The sequence below is a fragment of the Rousettus aegyptiacus genome, unplaced genomic scaffold (assembly GCF_014176215.1).
Source record: "Rousettus aegyptiacus isolate mRouAeg1 unplaced genomic scaffold, mRouAeg1.p scaffold_m13_p_7, whole genome shotgun sequence".
In the NCBI taxonomy this organism is placed as follows: domain Eukaryota; kingdom Metazoa; phylum Chordata; class Mammalia; order Chiroptera; family Pteropodidae; genus Rousettus; species Rousettus aegyptiacus.
The window spans coordinates 6,774,187-6,794,882 of NW_023416310.1; the positions used below are offsets into that span (position 1 = coordinate 6,774,187).

At 40.8% G+C, this 20,696-nt stretch overlaps 1 protein-coding gene across 3 annotated transcripts in view; it reads right to left on the reverse strand.

The window, feature by feature from the left end:
- NBAS (NBAS subunit of NRZ tethering complex) overlaps nucleotides 1-20,696 on the reverse strand; it is a 258,704-nt gene that overhangs the window by 195,032 nt on the left and 42,976 nt on the right. For all 3 annotated transcript variants that reach the window (XM_036224652.1, XM_016144790.2, XM_016144791.2), the window contains 2 exons: nucleotides 5,944-6,082; nucleotides 631-699 (listed from right to left, as the gene is read on the reverse strand). In XM_036224652.1, the coding sequence (XP_036080545.1) occupies nucleotides 631-699; nucleotides 5,944-6,082 (208 nt within the window). The remainder of the gene's footprint in view (nucleotides 1-630; nucleotides 700-5,943; nucleotides 6,083-20,696) is intronic.

The following is a 20,696-nucleotide window of genomic DNA, read 5'->3' on the forward strand; positions in this document are numbered from 1 at the left end:
ATGAGTGGATGGATGAAGATACTGACATCCTCTAACCTCTCTGAGGACTAATCACCTTCACTGGATCGGATATAACACGTCTACCCCGGAATAAATTCTAAGATTAAAATACAAATGCCTGGGACCTAGGAAAGAGAAGCAACAAAAGTAAAAGCACTTCAGGCAAAACATCCCTTCCTCTGTGACGCAGACAGGGGCAGGAGATGCAGAACCCGGCGACTTCCTGTCACAACTCTAACATCAACACGCTCTGTGGTTTGGCCTAAGGTGAGCCTCAGCAGCACAGACGTGTATGAGCTAAAAGATCTCTCCACCCCTCCTCCAGCGTTTACAGAGGCAGAAACTAGAGGAGCCCCAAAAGAGTTAGGAAACTCGCCCATGATCGTTCACGTGTAGGTAGCAGAACCCCTCCCCTAGCATCGCGATGCCTCGAGGAATTTTTTTAAAGTAAAAAAACACATATCTTCAGTGAACAGCTCCAGGAAGTCTTAGTAATGCATATGCCCACACTGTGTACAATCAAGAACACATCCAGATGAAATCTGTAACGTTCAAGGCTCATTTGACTCTGCCCTTAAAGGTACCCTGATGAAAACATTTGAGAAGCACAAGGTTAAGCTTCTGAGTTACCTGTTCTTGTCCTGGGCGACTGTAAAACTTGGCACTTAACATCCTTAATAACCCCAGTGTCTTTGGTACCTGAAAAATAAATGCACATCATACGAGGAAAGATTAATGTAATATTTTCTCACTGTAAAGAGGCCTTTGTTCACAAAATGAAAACTACAGCAAATCTAGTATTTGAAGAAATGGTTAAGAAAATCATCAATAGGTGTCACAGGTCATAGTGAGACTGTTTTTATTTGAAAAAAAAAAAATCTACCAAGAGGTTAATCTTACAAAATATGCCCATGATCAAATGCTTTTTAAATACATACATAATAAATGTCCTACAATCCTTGTGGATTAGAATCCTCTGCAAGCTATTCTCAAACAAGGCTGCCCCAGGTTATCATTCGACCCTAACATCATGATGCTCAAAACTTCCAACAGAAATTCCATTCATTTAGGAGTTGATCCTAGACTTTAAAAATACCAGGGAAAAAGTCATCATTTCAAAACCAGTATTTGAAATAACATAAGGCTATTTTTGTCCTTAGATTTAACAAATATACATCTAAAAGCAAGAGGGGGATATAGGTGTAATTGTAAAAACTGAAAAATAACAAGTGTTGTTCAAGATGCAGAGAATTTGGAACCACAGCACATTGTTGGTGGGAATATAAAATGGTAAAAAGCAGAAGACAGTTTGACCGTTCCTCAAAAAGTTAAACCCAGTATTGCCATAGGACTCAGCAAGTTTATCTAAGTATGTACCCAAAAAAACTGAAAACAGGTATTCAAACAAATTCTCTCACCTGAATATTCATGGCAATACTATTCACAATAGTCAAACAGTAGAACAACTCAAATGTACGTTAACTAAGGAATGGATGACAAACGCATGTGCACACAGTGGAATATTATTCACTCATAAAAAGGAGTACTGATACCTGCTACAACCGGAATGAACCTTGAAAATATTTTGCTACATGAAAGAAGCCAGACACAAATGGCCACATATTATACGACTCCATTCACATGGCAGCTTTAGAATAGGTAGATCCAAATAACCGAAAGCAGACAAGTGGCTGCCCAGGGCTGGTGGGGAGGAGAGAACAGGGAATGACGGCCCGACGGGCACGAGGTTTCCTTCTGGGGTGAGGAAAGTGTTTTCTGGAACCAGATAGTGATGGTGGTTGCACAACATTTTGATTGTGCTAACTGCCACTGAATTGTACTTTAAAAATGGCTAATGGTTAATTTTATGTTATGTAAAATTTACCTTCATTTAAAAGAAAAAGGCAAAAGAGAGTATTGTTTTGTTGAGGTTACAAAGTTTCCTACCAGAACTTCTGAGTAGCTGAAGATATCAGTGATGGCCTAGCTCCACATCTCTCCATCTTTTCTCTAACATCAGAAAAGAATAAGAAGAGAAAAATAAATTTACGAGGAAACCACCCCCACAGCTTAACTTGGAGACGAGGACAACCCAAACTTCAAAATAACTGTAAGCAGAAAAGAGAAAAATCGCCAAATCCCAGGGCGTCATCTCCCTTGCTCTTGCTCCCACCGCGTCCCCACTGCCACCGTAACCCCCAGCCCAGGCTTAGTGGTATTTTGGCAAAAGCAGTTTGAAAAAAAACTTCAGGGCCCAGGGAGGATAGGCGAAGGAAGCTAGCAAAGGGGTCTAAGGCCCATCTAAAATCACTGTTAAACTTATAATCCAATAAAACCAGAAATAAAAAAAGATCTGAATCTACGCATTGAAAGAGCCAATGGGTACCTGGGGAAATTAACTCAGAATAATCAACTCCAAGAAATACCCTAGGAAAGCTATTAGATTTCAAAGATAAAATAACTCAAGGTCTCCAAGCAAAATGGCCAAATACCACACGAAGGGAAAAAATTTAACTTACATTAGTCTTATCAAATTCCACATACAATTGAAAGCAACAACAGAATACTGGAGTTTAAGCTCAATGGAAGAAAGGATAAACCAAGGATTTTATATCCAGACAGATTTTCCTTCAAATATCCAGGAAAAACAATTTGAACATACAAAAACTTAAGAACTTCTCCACCTATGAGCTTTTCTCGAAACATCTACTAGAGAATAATTTCATCCAACCAAGAGATGACTGGAAAAATTTCAACCAGAGAAATTCCAATGAGCATTGTGGAATATATGAATAGACATCCAAGACAAAAGAAATGTGCGGATGACAGTAGAAACTAATGCGTAAACATTGTTTTCACAAAGTAGAAATAACACGACTGTAAAAGGGAGAAGAAAGGAAAGGGAAAGAGGAAAATTAACTAATTTTTGCATAAGCAATTAGGAATTAAAGAATATAAAAAAAACTGATAAATTGTAAAATACTGGAGGACACTAACAACGTCCATAAGATCGTTTCCATGAAATGACAGCGGTAAATCCCCATGCAACTGGATTGCAGAGAGACTGGAAAGAGAGACCTAGAAACAGGCACAGACGACTCCTGAACGTAATGAAGAAAGGAAAATAAGCAGGACGGTAGATTTAGCGAAGTCAAAATCCCCTCAGGACCAGAGAGTTTTTACGATAAGAAAAAGAGAAGCACGTTGTATGCTGATAAATCTAGCAGACAACAAAATTCGTGGTGTAGGAAAAGCACCCTTTAAGGAGCGCGCGCGGGAGATCCGGCGGATGGACGGATGGCTGGCCTTCCCTGGGGCAAGGACAGTCCGCCTGCAGCAACCGGCGCAGACGCAGGCCGGTGGTGGCTCCGACAGCAGCGTTCCTCTGATCACATCTATCTTTTTAGGACAATAGGATTTATTAGGGGAACAAGGCACCGAAAAGCCTGTGTTCTTTCCGCAACATTACATGGTGAAAAAGCGGCAGCATCAATAACAAAAAACAGTTTTGTTCACTTTATACACTTTTTCTAAAATTTTGATCTTAGAAATCGATAACAGTAACTTAGAAATAGAAAATAACAACACTGTATATTTTATGGTTTATCAGGTGCTTCTGTAGATATTACCTCACATGATCCCGGCAAAAGCCTTAATACACAATGGTAAGAGATGAGCGAGAATTCCAGGCCCAGCCTTCTGACTCCTGAGCGTGGTGGGTTCCTTCCTTCCTCCCAGTTACTGAACTCTAACCTGGTACCTGTTATAGTTTACTGGCCTTATTTATGGACACGGCTGTCTCCTCCAACACGATGAAGCCCTTGAGGGCTGCTACCTTTATATTCTATTACCTAGACCAGAGATTCGATGTTGAACAAATGAATAAACTATCTCACACAGATGACACCAACATTAATTTGGAAACTCAGGGCAATGCATATATTGAATTTTGCGTAGTCTCTTTTACAGCCTAGCAGCCTTGCAAGGGCCTGGAATATATGTGTCAGCAGCATTTTTCAGTCAATATCCACCCCACACAATAGTGACCTTAAACAAACAATAGGACGAGGTCCAATGAGGACAATATCTGCCACCTAACAGAAGGAACTAATCCTATCATTCAAATTATTTGGAAGTGGAGGAAGGCTATGTAGAACGACTGTAAATTTAGCTGCAAGATACATTTAAAAGGCACTAACATAATTAAAATACACTTGCAGCATTTCGAGAAGTTAATCGTACAGCAGAGCATTCAATTTGCAATTCAATATTCCCCCACTTATTCTGTCAGTGCACAAACCAATTTTCTTTTAAAAGACTCCAATATCGAAGCTTGAGGCCAGAGAAGAAGGACCACACATAGCGAAGAAGATTCCACCACTCCGGTGAAAAGCAGAGTGAAAGCACAGAGTTGGAAAAAAGGCAAGGTGAGGACGGGTCCATGGTGCGTGACAGCACCCTGACTCTCCCTCCTCCAGACCCTGTCACGAACACACGTGACCACACTGTGCTGAGACAGACTTTCAGGGCTTGCCTGTTTCATCTCTCCAAGCCTATCTTTTTAATTTTGACAAATTTCACAGTAACTGAAAAGTTCAAATGATTATACAGTGAAATATAGTATAGCTTTCACCAATTGTCAACATTTTGCCACATTTGCTTTTTCTGTGTGTATACAATTTTTTAAAATTGTTTGACTGAACCATTTAAAAATAAGCTGCAGACATCACACATGGAATCTAGAGATAAATTTGTTCAAAGTCTTTCCACGATCTCCCCTGATATATTTCACAACCAAAACTGCAAGCTGGGTATGAATTATATCAGAGAGAGAAAGATGCCTAAATTCCTGAAAATATGAAATAATATGCCCAATATGTATTAGCAATTCCAACCTCACTTTATATATATAAAAATTATGGGATAATCATCATAGCATAAATATGACAATGTCACCTGTATGTATATAATTTATGGGGACTGGGGGACAGTGTTAAACCAGAACTAGAAGTTCTGGTTCCACACCTGTTCCCCATTTTCATTTGTAGGATCTCACAGGGCCTCAGGCTCCTAATCTGTGAAATGTGCTTAATACCACTCAAACTGGACTCGTCACTGGATCCTACAGAGAGAATTAATAGGTGCAAGAATGAACAGATGGCTAGAGCGGAAGGAAAAGCTCAAAGCACAACAGGTCTACAAACTGGTTTAAAGTCTGATGCTAGATAAACCAGTAAATCAACTTAAAAAAAAAAAAAAACTACCACTTTGTTGGGTTAAATTCACAGTCACATATTTCAGTATATGCTAAAAGCTAAAGTAAAAATTAATGAAAGTTTGCTTATATGACTGTTTTCAGCACGTCACGCCTAGCCTATGCTGACTATTAGGGCATAAAGGAGCGCCTGACACAAAACAGAGGCTTAATTACAGAGCGGGCGAATAAAGGGTTGGAAGAACAGTCCGTATACGAATGACGCAAAGTGAGAGGAAGTGCGGCATGGGCGTTAAGAACAGGGGAACTTCTGCCAGAGTACTCTGACTCTGCAGCTTGCTAGCCGGGCGACCCGCACGTCACTTTCCTCCTAGACCGGGGCGAGTAACGATACCCACCTGAAAGGGTTACTGAGCATCAAATGTGCTCATTAAGCTAACAGCGCTCAGAACAGCTGCCCGCACAAGGAGATGCTTAATAAAGGCTGATGTCTAAATAAGCAAATGCAGGTAATGGGACTATTGTTAGGTTGTTTGTTTTTCTAATAATGAGACCAAGTAAAATACAGTATGTTTTAGATAAATTTGATATCTGAAAGAAATACTAAAATTTGACTAGCATTAAATCACCTTCCTCATTCAAGACACACTATGTCCTCCTCTGTGACTCACAAAGATCTCATCTGCTAAGATCTGTCAGCAAAGTGGAACGCCACAACTAATACTTACTGCGGTGACCCTGTCTCCACCGTTAGTGACCTGCTTGTAATAAGGTGACCCTGAAAGAACTCGCCAGGCAGAAAGGCCACAGCTGGAAGCTTTGGATATGCCCACTCCAGGGGTTTCACATCCACCAACCAGTAAAAGTCTAAAAAACAGAGAGAAAAAAAAAAGAATTGATAAATTGCTCATATGAACAAGACAACATCAAAACAAAGAGAGCAGAACTAGTTACCTTCGCAAGGAAAACTAAAGTAGATTTATGATATTCTAAACCTAGAAGGTAAAAATTTTAGAAGAAACAAAAAATATTTTTTTTCAATTAGAATTTCACCTTCACTTAAGCAGAGGTAAGTCTTAAACATTCAACCACCTGAAACCCAGATGTAAATTTAAAAAAGAGAAAAAATGCCTTAAAGGTTGGCCGCTGAATATCAAAGAAATTTTATCAACACCAATAAACTTTACTGAACAGACGTGTAGCCTCGCCGGGTACATATGTATTCATTACAGCAGCGCATCGGGTATCACGCGGGCGCAATTACGGATGTCAGGAAGGAATGGCAGCCGGGGTTGCTGTGCACGGGGCAGAGCTACACAGCAATCACTGTTCTGGGACAGGCTGTTGAGGAGTCTAGCTGTCCCTTATGATTGGCTCACTTTTCTGTTTGTCACACTTCGTTAGCAGTTAGAGACCAGTTACCGACAGGGAGAAGAACCCACCATGTACTGACAATGAAAAGACTGTATGGCCACTATACAGATCAAGCTGCTTAATAAGGGAGCCCAAATGGTCATGATTCTTTATTGAAGTATAACGGCACATAACATTGTACTAGTTTCAGGTGGACAACCTACTAATTCAAAATTGGTCGTAGATTTGTGAAATGATCACAGTGAATGTAGTTAACATCCGTCACCATACAGAGTTACAAATTTTTTTCTCATGATGAGAACTCGTAAGATCTACTCTTAATAATTCTCAAATAAATATAGTTTTATTAACTACGGTCACCACAAACAGTCATGATTTCTTATGTTCAGTAAACCTGGCAAGCAACTGTATAACAGATAACATAATTATCTGTCTAGAAAAGAAACAGTGTGAAAGTGAAAGTCTTGATACGTTGAAGGGAGCAGTACAACTCCCCGTGAACGGTGGCTCGTCCCTGACAGCAACGGGAACAGCTGGGAGAAGCCACGGACTTCGCAAAGTCTCCGTTTTTTAAAAAGTCCCTCCCCTTATGCTTAGGAAACCCCTGCTGCCCAAGAGCCAGAAAAAGACTTAAAACAGGGGTTTCTGTGGTCAGGTCCACTTTACGCTCCCAGCACGATCCACCGCTGTCTCAGATGACAGAACACGATCGAGCTCCCTTTACTTCGAAACATCCGCAATATCTGTCATCACAACATACGCAGTAACTATCGTCGTTAGCCTCCCATTTTGTCAAAAAGAGGATGAGCGTCGTCGTCTAATTATTTACCTTTTTCCAGGCCATGCTCAGAGAAAAACCTTTAACACTTAAATGATTTTACTTTCTTCACAGAAATTGAAAGGTGAAAGAAGTTCCTTAGAGCTGGCATAGCAAAAGAGTGACTGTGAAATGGTTATGCTAACCAATGTTAACTTTTAGAGTTATATCGTTCTAAATACCTCATGATGTAACACCATGAGCTCTCAATACTGCGTCTTCAAGACCAGTGGAAGTGTAAACTCAAGGGGAAAAAAAAAAAGTTATATTAGTGCAGGAAGCAACTACTATCCTCTCAATTTTACTCAGCTTGTGAGGTGGGCAAAAGAATGGCCCCCGAAAGATGTCCAAGCCCTGGTCCTGGAACCTAGGAACACGTCACGTTACAGAGATTTAAGATGCCTAACAAGTGACCTTAAGGCAGGGGCACAACCCTGGATTATGCAGATGGCCCCCAACATAATCACGGGGTCCTTAAAATCAAAAGGGACGGCAGGTCCCTCTTCGGACTACTCTCCCCGCCAACAGTAGGATACTAACCTTCTTTTAAGCCACGAGGTTTGCAGGTATCCGTCAGACCAAACATGTCCAAGTACACTACACCTTGCCTCTTCCCAGCCCTGAACCTCAGATGCTCTGGAAGATTCCGCTGCCCCTAGCTGCTCTCTCCTCACTGGAACATGCTCTTTCTATCGACTATTTCTGAGCTAAGCTAACAGAGACCATTTGAAAAGGAAAAAGAAACTCATCTCTACCATATATTCTCAGATATAAAACATGCAAAACTGCATAAAATCCTTCTAGGTATAACCATGTGCTCAGCCCCACTCAAAATCTCAAAATTCATAAATATAAATGTGCTTTATTCGCAGCCGCACAACCTGAGCCATCACTCAAAGCCTTCTTCCTATTGCTTTTACAGATGGCTCTAACAAGTTTACATCCCAGCAAACTGGAAGGCACAAATTTTAAGAAGTCAGCCCGAAGCAACCCACTGGGCTGTTTCTACCCTTGGCCAACCCTCAGAGATAACAGGTGATTAACCCTGTTCACCAGGGCAAAAGAGATTCGGGTCCAAAGTCAAGCTAGTAGTATGACTATTACTTGCCTAGAGCAACCATTCTGTTCAAATGATGCTTTTACACGAAAATAATTTCCCCTCCAAAAAAGATATATTCAGAGCAGATAAAATCACATTATTCTTCCGAATCTAACTACCAATTCAAAGAAAATACAGTTGACAAAAGAAGACTATTTTAATAAACAACACTAAAATCTAAACAATGGGAAATCTAGACAGTAAGAAACTACAGAATAAATGACCTGGTCTTCAGAAGTCTCCCTCCTTTCCTCCCTCCCTCTCTCTTTCTCTCCTTCTCTCCTTCTATCCCTCCCAGCAACAGAGAGGGAGAAAACAGAGAGATCAATGAATTAAAAGAGAACAAGTCTAGATGTTTGGTGATACTGACAAATTATTGTTAATGACCTTTGCTATGATAACGGTTTCATGTTTGTGTTTTTTTTGAGTCCTTATTTTTTAGAAATAAAACTGAAATACTTAAAGAAATAATATGCTTTCCAGGATCTACTTCAAAATAATGGATAAGAAGGCAGGTGGAGGAGTGGCCAGGGACACGGATGACACCAGACTGGCCTTCGGCTGCTCGTGAACTAGTGACGGCGACAACAGGGTCAGGACACTACTCCACGAACACGACGCGAAGTTTTCCTAAGGAAACCGTTTCGCAAAAAGTCAACTTGTTAAGAAAAACTCCTCTATACGGAAACAAAACAGGTAATTTGGAGTTACCTATATTTGCAAATGTAATCAATGTTTAATCAAATAGAAAAAACGGGACTCATGAAACCTGTCTTTAAAAATCAGTAACCTGTAATTATAATAAACACTGAGAACCAACAAATCCCCTAAGGGCCAAGATAAAGCAGATCCCAAAAACTAAAATAATTTTTATCTGATGAATGTGCAACATATATATTTATATTAACAGTAAAATTCTTCTCTCAAGAGATTGAGCGTTATCACTAAAATCTGCATTACCATGTCAAGGAGGGACATGGAGATGTCATATCTAATTTTCAGATTAAAAAATATACATGTAAAACTTTAAGTTGCCTGACTACTGAAGGAGAAAGAGCTGAGATTTCAGATTTAATATTTTCTGGTCTTGATACTAGAAAACATTTCCTCCCTATGAAAGTCTGACCAATATCATGGCCATGCATAGATCAGAACTGGCTACGATATGATAATCTCCATTAAAAACAAAAGCGATTCATTAAGAACAAAAGCGATTCAATATCTGCTTCCAAAGAGCAGACTAAAGAGCAAGTGGAGAAGAGGCAGAATGACGGGACTAACCACGTGCCACTTCCAACAAACGGTACGGCAACTCGGGCCACCGAGGCGCCAGCTACAGGAACGCAAGTGGGCACGTGTGCTTGTGTGTGTTTAAAGGAAGCAACTGGCAGACTTCACTACAAAGTCACAAAATGGGTAAATGGCAGCTATTGTGTGTCAAGCAACGTGCGGGGCACCGAGCACACAGAGATGAACAAGGTGTGCTCTCTGCATGCAGAAAGCTCACTCTCTAGGGGAAATAATAGAGAACTACAGCTGGGAGCCTGGACTTAAGTGTCACGAAAGATGACAGCCATATCTGAAGACGATAACTCAGTCCACGTCCAATGAAGAGGTAGCTTCAGCTATATGTGCCAAGGGGTACCAACCTCAATTCAAGATGCTATATTGGTCCATTACTTCATTGTTTTACAGGACTCACTTGTCGACTAGGGCTAATCTACAAGTGATTATGAAAAAGAAAAGAAAGAGAAAAGAGGAGAAAAAAGAGGAAAGAGAAAAGAGAGGAGAGAAAAGATAAGAGAAAGGAGGGGAGGGGAGGGGAGATCAGGTTGACGGTGATGCCTGGCCTGGTAAATAAACCTTCTCCATCATCCATCATGATCACTGTGCTAGAATGGGCTTTCTGGGCAACTCAAGCCAAAGGGAAGGAAGAGGAGTAAGTTCCACTGGTAAAACCACATGATTTAAATGAAAATTGTCAATGGGAAAGAGAGAAGTGAGGCCCAGCACAGTAGCCACAACAAATGTTTCCTGAGTGACTGATTTTAAAGCTCCAGCTTTCTCCTTAAGCGGCACAGAGCGAAGAGTGCTGTGGAGACCCCGCCCTCCCCTGTCCGTCCTCACCCTTGCTAGACTTCAGCAGTGGAGACGGGGAGGGTCATGGCAGCAGGGTGGGGGGAAATGGGAGTGGGTGTCACAGACTGATAAAGTGGGCGCTAGACAATGCTAAGAACTTAATAAAGGAAAGCATCAGGAAGAAAATTTCAAAATATTTGTGAAAGACCTAAGAGACAGAATAAAGAGAGAAATACCGTGTTCCTTGATGGACTCAGTACTGTACTGATGTCAATTCTTATTATATTAACCCATAAACTGAACGCAATTTCAGATAAAATCCTAACAGAATTTTTCATGCAACTAAACAAACTGATGTGCTGGAACTAAGCAAAGAAAATTCACATGGGAAAGCAGGATTCGAAGAGGAGCCAACTCAATTCACACCGATGATCTTTCTTTTCACGAGTTGGCGTCTTGACCTATAAACTTTCCCACCCTAGTATCATTAAGTCATTCTCCTCTGAATTGGACCACACTAAATTCCAAATCTTCTATACATTATGTGAGAAGACGAGCCATACACTAAGAGAGGTTAGTTATAACACATAAAATTAACAGAGTATTAGCAGCCAGGATCTATAAAGATGCCTCACAATCGGCCCAAAATAAAAATGGACAACAAATTAGCAAGTCACAAGGGGAGAAATCCACAGTAACTCTCATGACCCACATGTAAGACCGGAGCAATCGTTTTGGAGAATCACATGACATGACAATGCCTAATAAATGCACGTGCTGAACAAGCTCGCGAACTATGTTCTGAGGGGACCATACGTATATTCTTACACAGGTATATTCATCTCTTGGTAAAAGAATATTTTGTACATTACTATAATGCAGGAAAATTAGAAGTACTTTAAATGTATAAAAGGCACAAGTAAATAACTTCAACAAATTGTTCAGAGAAGGTTACACAATGTAAAGAACAAATATATAAATATATCTTGGAAGGTCGCACACCAAAATCATGAGAGCAATTGTTTCTAGAAAGGGGAAGAGTGAGACAAAGGAATGGAAGGAGGAAATTTTGTTTGTATAATTGTCTCTTTTATCTATATGTTTGTGTGTACATATACACACACATCTTATGTAACAAATCTTAATGTTTGCCAAGTCTGGGTAGTAGCCACCTAGATGTTCATTACATTAGTCCTGTACTTTTTTCTCTTTTTTTAACTTAGAGAGAGGAACATCAAGATACGGTATCCCAAATTATGTGAATAATTTGCTTTGTGACATTTTGACAGTTTATACATTAATGGTTAGTTATATCTTAAGCACTCTGTGATTTACTACCAAAAGGACTATTAAATTTTTGTAGAAATTAAGTCCAGAAACAGACAATACCATAGAAAATAATTTACGTGTTGCTGTTATCTTCCATTGCAGTAAGCTCCTCGGCCGAGAACATCTACGCAGCGTTAACCAGTGCCTCCCTCACTGTGCGGAGTATCTGGCTCTTAAGTGCTGACTTCAAGAATCACGTTTTGAAGCAATTGTTTGATAAATTATTTGATAAAGATATAAAGCAAAGCAGAATTTCTATAGTAGAAATTAAATTCTCTACACTATGATATATGGGAGGTTAAAGCTTTATTTCTTTCTCATTAACAAAAACAATGGGCACGGGGGGCATAAACTTTCCCAGTGATCTTTTACTTCAAAATTTTGTGGAAAATAGGAAAACCACAGGTCTAGAAATCAAAGGTATCAGGTACCTTTGCCAACGAAGGAACTATGTAATCGTAAGAAATTCTCTACATCCCATCGATATTTACTAAATGCAAACTGTGTGCTAAGCAATGAGGAACATGCTGAGAAACTGAAGACCCGTCTTAATGACCCATTTATAACTCTTCTTGGAATCCATTTCTAGAGTCATGTTCAGCTCTCCCAGCTCATCAGTGTCGACCATGGTGTGCTGGTTATGGGCACACATTCCGTCCTACGTCCCTCTCCTCAGGTGGCCTTGGGCCTACGATCACACCCGGGAATGAAGACGAGCACGGTCCACTCCGGGGGAAAGGATGAGCCCACACAGACCGCGACTGCACAGGACTCAACGACCTGTGCGTTCAGTTAGGCACAAAACCAGCCTAAAGGCCAGATACCTGCGTGGAGGAAGAGGCCAAGGAACACTCCTCTGGGAAACACCAGAGAAAAGTTTATCCTTCGAATGATTTCCCAGACAGAAGAAGGGATCAGGTAAAGAACATTCTAAGCCAAGGAAACTTGATTATCAATTTATAAATGGTGTGCTCAGAGAATGATGGGAAATGCAGGGAGTGTTTCTGAACTATAAACGGCAAGCAGGGTAAGTAGGAAAGAAAGTCCAAAGGGGTCCTTAATAATTCGAACTCGTTTACCTTGCCCCCCCGCCAGGCACTCATTCCCTTCTGCTGCCTATACAATAAGTTATTTAAATCATGCCTCGATGACTAAACTTGGAGCCACTTGGGCGCAGAGACTGTGTCTGTATCCTTCACAGCATTTGCCAGAGCTGGTTCACTCAACAAGCATCTATCTGCTCACCGCGGGGCCACGAAGATAAATAAGACACAGTCCTTGTCCTTGGCTTAACCTCTCCCAGACTCCGGTCCTCCCACCTGAGAAATGAAGGAGCTAAGCCACATGATGGATGAAACTCTTTGCCAGCTCTGACATTTTAAGAGACTAAAACTCAAAGCGGGAACATAGTTATCAGACAACAAATATAAACCGTGACTGATGGAGCCGAAAAACAAAAGGAGGAACAAACAAAATGACCAGGAGTAAAGGCGGAAGCGGGAGCAGAACAGGGAACAGAAATAAGGGGGTGGGCAATGCCATCGGAGGGCAAGAAGGCGGGGACGCGAAGCGCGCCCCTAAGCATCACACGTGCGTCATACCGACAAACTGGGAGAGCCAAACGTGACACTGCAGATCGCGCCCAAGAACGATCACAAAGGGTTTATTAGGGAGGTTCTCCCACCCGGCAAGTGCTGGGAGATCTGCCATCCGGCGGCTTAGGACTCCCTTAAAGCCAGGGGGAAAGTTTTAAATAATAGAGGGAGAGAGACTCTGAGAGTACTCAGCCCAATGAGCAGAGTGCTTGTGGCATACGACCAGCGAGGAGGTAAAAAAATAAAATAAAATAAGGGAAAAAAAAATGCATGTCTCGAAACTAAAAAGTGCTTAAAGTCATGCCTGGCAAAGTATGGCTCAAAACCTGTTACTTCACAGCTAGAAGCCGTTCCTTTCTTGGGATAACTGAAATGTTCCCAATTTTAATTCATGTGAGTGCATCTTTAATACTCTTTACTACAAAAATCTTACTAGCTCAATATTTAGAATTCTATTTATTTTTATTTGTTAGCTAAAAAGCTTATAAGAAGAAAATATACATAATTGTGAATCTTCACATCGACGGATGTCAAACACTCTGCGTCAGAATTTCTCGGAGGGCTCATACAAGCGCAGCACGCCGGGCCGCTCCTCCAGGTCTGACTGACGCAGTAGGTCTAGGGCGGAGGCCATGAATTTGCATTTCTAACAATCTCTCCCAGTGAGTCCGAAGCTGCTGGTGCAGGGGCTTCATTCCTTCATTTTGAGAAGCACAGCTTTACATTCTGCTGGAATCTGTAAGCTGACCGCTGGAGGACACAGTTCACTGTTACTCAAATTATGAAGCATCACACTGTTTAGTCAACACATGCTTGAGGATCACTGATTTTACTCAATGGCTAGTTGTTAAAGAAAACATGAGAACTTTTCTTGGCTGGAGAAAGTACTATCGGAGACTGATTAGCTCAGTAATAAGATTGCTTTTTCCTAGCAATTTGATAATTAGGTATTTAATGTATCTAAAATTGAGTGGTACCTGGTTATAAATTCCTTAAAATACAATTTAGAATTTAGAATCAAGAGGTATACAAAAATCTATAAAGTTCAATACTCCTTACTTTATACCTTCCGAGAAGAACTGGGCCCATACTCAGATGGTTAGATGGCACAGAATAGAGGTCAGTAAACATCCTCCATAAAGGGACAGATAATAAATATCCTAAGCTCTGTGCACCTTATGGTCTCTTTTATAACTACTCATTTCTGTCATTGTGCAAAAAAGCATAGACAATATGTTTTTTTAAAGTGTGGCTATGTTCTAATAAAATTTCACTTATGGACTGAAATTTGAATTTCATATAATTTTCATGGGTCATAAAATATTATTTGATTTTTTTCAAAATTTTTTTTTAATGTCAAATCCATTCTTGGCTCACGTGCCATACAAAGAGGCCAGATTTGGCCCACGGGCCATCATTTGCCCACCCCTGGAACAGAGAAAGCCTTACTGAGCATGGGAATCAGAAGACATGAGTTTATCATTTAGTCGTCATGTTTCTTAACCTCTCAGAACTTCACTTTCTCCATCTACAGAAGAGCAGTTATAATTACATCTTATAGAATTGTGAAGATGGGAATTCAGTAAGTATCTGGTAATTAATAAAAACTCTATATAAAGTCAATGTCCTCAATTGTAATGTTAACTGCAAAGGTAAGTCCACTCAGTATCAATTTAGGGAGTGCCTAAACTTTGCAAGGTTCTGTGCTAGCTGTGTAGGAAATACTGTAAAAAGAAACCAAATTTTCCCTGCCCTGAAGGAATGTACAGCCTTGTGGGTTAATGAGACTGTGATTTCATCTACGAAAGGTTTACAAAAACCTGTTTCAGGCCTTCTATGCACACGATTGTTCAATGTGAGCTCTTAAATTTTAATTCTGTCAAAGTCAAGCTTTCATTCACTTATTTAACAAATATTTACTGGGCACCTGTCCTAAGTGCTGAAAACAGAGCTACGAATAACGCACATGAAGGTCCCGCCCTCGTGGAGTCTGCAACTCAGTGTATCAGTATTTTTCCCTTTTTCATATGTTTTGACAAAGCCAAGTGAACATTAACTGAACCAAAATTTACTGACAACTATTTCAATGCAAAGCACTGTAGTGAACACCGAGGATACAGTGCTAAGACAGGAAGCCTGCCCTCAAGGAGGTTACGCTGTTGAATAAAATGAATGTATTCTTTCTTACCGACACAGAGATGGATTCTCAAGGGTCAGCCCAACCAAACATTTATAAAGCAGACAGATGAGGGGGGGGGGGAAAACCCACAAGGACATGCCAGGCAGAGGAAAAAACCACAAAGGCTTTAAAGAACAAAGACATTTTGAGAAATGCAAGAATTTACATATGTCTAGAGTTATCCTTGGTAGGAGTCAGCAAACTATAGCCCCTGGACCAAATCTGGCCCACCATCTATTCTTGTAAATAAAGCTTATTGGAACATAGTCATACTCATTCATTTACGTATTATCTCTGGCTGCTTTCACTCTGTCATGGAGAAGTTGAGCAGTTCCAACAAATACCATCTCGCCCTTTACAGAAAAGTGTGCTGATCATTGGTCTAGAGCAAAGAAACATGAAGGACTATGACAGGAAACTTAAAAGGCCAGACTATAAAAAGCCTTAAATACTAAACTAAGGAGTGATAGCTCTATCCCAATGGCTGAAGGACATTAGAGAAGGATTTTTTAAGCTTCAGACTTGTATTTTAAGATCTGCATTCCCTGCTGGAAACACAACAGAAAACAAATTAGAGGAGGATCAGATAGGAAGCAAGGAACAGACCTGACAATGAATTAGATAAGAAGTAATGGCTGTCTGAACTGTAAGGATAACAGCAAAAATAGAGAGGAGGAGATGGGTTTGAGATATATTAGAGAATAACAACCAACAAGTCTTTATAGGTTTAAAAGAACAAGTTAAGGGAGTTAGCTACAGTAAATCTCAGGTTTCGGCCAAGTGAAAATGCTATATAACATGATTCAGGAATACAGGAGAAAATGTACCTTTGGAGTTAAAATATGATTCATACGGTTAGACTATAGTGAGTATGAGGTACTCGCAGGCTAGCTATCCAATGAAAGGTGTGCTGTAAGCAGGTGGATAAACAGCTCTGTGGCCTAGGAGTGACTTACGGGATACAGACCTGGGAGCTATCACATATGCATTTAAGTAGTTAAATGACTTTGGTTAAATTGCCCATAAAGAATACACAGAGTAGGTTAAGAGGAAAAACGGCCAAAGGATTCCTCTAAGCATCTACCAGAATTATTAATCAAGTTCAGCAAGGTCGTAGGATACAAGATCAACATACATAAATCAACTGTATTCCTAGCAATGAACACGGGGGGGGAAAATTAAGTTAACACACACACACTCAGACACACACACACACACACACACCCCACCCACCCCTCATCTGGCCAGCTAAGAGAAGAAAAACCCCCGGTGCTGCCGCTTCGATGCCCGTGCCACACACCAGTCGGCTCCTGATGGGCTCAGACCTGGCTCCACAGCGCTTCTCAACCCAGCACTGTAGGCGGCCATAACCAGGGGAAGGCCGGCGACGCTCCTATCCCAATCACTCTGCCACCCCGCTAGCCACTACTGCCGACTGCATGCCCTGTGCCGTGCTCCCCACCCCCGGGACCATCCACCAACTACTGATTTGTACTTCTTTACACCTTCACCCTTTTCGCCAAGCCCCTCAACCCCAACGGCAACTTCAAAGGCAAAGATTATCTCCCATTCATTTTATTTAATTTCCCAGAGCCTTAGCACTGGATTCTCAAGGGGTGGAATGCCTTTTATCAAAACAGATGCTAGAATCCCATCCCCCAAACACCTGATCAAGCCTTAGAGAGTAGAGGCTAGTTATGCAGGTTTTTTAATTCTCAGTAGCTGAGTCTGTTGTCCACAACTTGTTAAGAACCATTAGCCTAGCAAACAGAATGTCAATAATACTATCGAATAAGTTAGTTTAGATTTCTTAGATGTCCTTGCCCATTTCCTTTCCTCAATCCATAGCTGATGCCAATGGTCATCATCTAAAGACTTAATCCCCTCCCAATCCTTAGGATGGATTTAAGCAACCCCACTGCAACAGCACAATTTGGTCAGCATCCACCTATCTGGCCCACCTACGTATCATGTCTATCTTGTATCCTGCCCAGTTTCTGAAACCAAATTCTCACCTTCTACACTAATACCAGAGGTGTAATTTTTAAAGTCCTACTCAAATTTGCTCGCTCAGGAAAAACGTCTTCTCTTTGAACCCCTTCTCTATTGAACCTTACTTATTCCAGTATCCCTGACAGTGGGTCTTTCCATAATGCTTGCTACAAACTTCTCACTACGATTTCCTCCAATAAATGCCAGTAGTCTATACTAGGCATCCTTAGTACCTGAGCAGCTTACTAAAACAACATCTACCGTCTGTGCCCAGTGCAGTGCTAGTAAAATGTGGTCCAGAAAGAATGACTTGTCTTGAGGCTTCATAGCTAATAACAGAACAGCGCAACCGGAAACAGAATTCTGGTCTCCTGTCCCCTAACCCAGTACACATTCTATTATATCAAAAATATATACCTTTAATTTTCTATCTGTCTGTAAAACGTCATTAAGCATCATTCCTTCATTCCTATCAAATAAGTTAAAAATAACTCGATGGTCTTCTTTCAGTGCTCTACTCCCAAGTGGCATCCACGACAGCTAGCATCACTCCAAGTCTACGAAGAAATTAAATCAGGCCCAAATTATTCCCTAAAATTGCATTTCCACAAATCTCTACAGAGGGATTGGGGAGTATAAACAAAATATCCCGCTTAAGATCAATGAAATTTACTAGCATATACATTTATATCAAGTTAAACTACAACCAAAATACTCTAAAAGGGGATGAGTGGGGCGGGGAGGGGTAGAGAGACTGATCGGTTAACTGACTGATTTATGATTTACCAGCTGAACAGATTAAAAAAATTATGAAGATCTTCGAAGGCCTATTTAAATGTAACTGGACCATAATGAGAATTCACCTCACCTATCAAAGAATCTCCAAATGTAGAAGTGAGGGATGGGTCAAAGCTGGTTTCCAAATAATTTAATGTTTTTCAATGCTAGGCCAAAGAAGGCCAAATAATACAACATTATCTTCTACTTAAAAGATGGCTAGCTGAAGGCTACTAAGGACCAAGATATTTTTAAGGCACATACATCTATCTGTTAACATATTCTGGATGAAAACCAGTCACAGGATATAGCCAAGACTCACTTCCCTGCCTCTCCAGGAAAAAAAAATGTCTATGAAATAAAAAAAAATAATAATTAGTCTATGAAGCTCAGAAGTCCCTTAATTCAATTCTAGGGGTTTCCAGCTCCACCAAGACAAGCTAGTGATCGCTACAGACGACAGTGCCTCTTCATTCCCCTTCAAAAAACCAACCCCAACTTACAGAAAGAAGAATCTTCTCATTCTGGAGGAATGAGAAAGTGAGAAGCAAAATGAAAAACTCCTTAATATAAGGCCAACTCGCTTATCGACATTCACACTTCTCAGGTACCAGGCTGCACATTAATCTCTCAAAGGCCAATGGCCCCATGTTACCACAGGACAAACACACTCTCTCACAGTGATGGCAGACAATCAGCAATGACCATGGCTGCATTGCCTTTCTAGAAACGATTCTTCATAAATCCATTCATCTGATGTAGTTAGGGTTTGTGAAAAATTTACAATGCAATTTATACCTATCTGCTCTGCCAGCTGTCAACTCAGTGCATCTTCCCACACATCAGAAAACATGTGACCTTAGGAACCGAAGAGAAAGAAAGACAGGCAATTTTATGGCAATGTGATGGGTGTGGAAGTCCACTGACTGGCTTCAAAAAGCATCTCACAGGTTTAGATAGAACTTACGTTTCACAGGAGGAAAACAAATTTTGCCCATGTCCTTGGGTACACTTTTGGAGGCAGGGAGCTCTCAACACTGTCTTCTCCACAAGATCAAACATTTATGGGACCAACCTGCACTTCCCTCGACAGAAGCAATGTATGAAGATGATGGCCACCTGCATGCTCTGCTGCATCCCTTGCCAGCCTACACCCAAGACTGTTTTCTTTCCATTTTGGGCCAGTAGAATTAGCATTATGTCACCTGAGAGCTCATTCACACACCAAATATTTTTGACCGCCCCGCTAAGTGCCACCTGTTTATTTGAAACACTCCCTTTATCCCATGAGTGTAGAGGACTTGTGCATTTAAAATGCTTCAGGTCTGGCATAGGGGAAATCAGAAACGCACATGAGATGACCAACTCGGTACACATGAAGCACATGTGTACCGATTTTACTGCTTCCTCGTGCCATTACTTGAAGGAGGCCCATCTCAGCCTCCCTTAAACTGACCGCTTCCTAAAGACTGTCCCAGTCCACCTTCCGAGCTCTCCCTCCGAGCACAGCAGCAAGCGGTCCCCTGAGGCGCGTTCTTGGGGGAAGATAGCTACCTGCCTCCTCTTCAGCCAGAGGACTTTGCAATCTGACTGTGATCTACTCTGAGGCAATGTGAAACCTTCGGTTATTCCCTGTAAAAGTTGTCCAAAGCTCTTTCTGTGGAATCTGTACTGAGCCTAAAAAATTGATTAAGAGAAAAAAATCTTTTAATCATCCAAATGCTTGGCTTCTGCCTTTGCACGACGTGCATTAATCAATCCTGGTTCTTCCGCATAAACTGTACAAAACATGACCATAAACCTGAGTATCTTCCTTAATACAATAAAAATGTTCATGTGAAAGCCTGTTTAAAGAGTCTTCTTTCTCGTTCGCTCCTTTACTTATTAGTTTTGTGAGACGACTTACATTCCATAAAACTCACAGGCATGAGAGATCTTTAGAGGTAATGGAAATATTCTAAAACTGATGTTACAGTGGTTGTACAGCTCCATACACATATTAAAAATCACTGAATTACACACTTAAAATCAGTATCAAAGAGTCACCAAGGAGTCTGAGCATGGTGGCTTTTCAAAGGGGCCCAAGAAAGACGGCCTGTTTTCTATCCTGCCTTTAGTGAGATGTAAATGAGGGTCTAAAAGAAATTACCTTTGAATGCCAGTAATTATCACTGTGTAGTTATCAAGGAACTGCTAGAGATTCAAAGTTGAATAAGTCAGATTTCTTGTAGAAATTTACA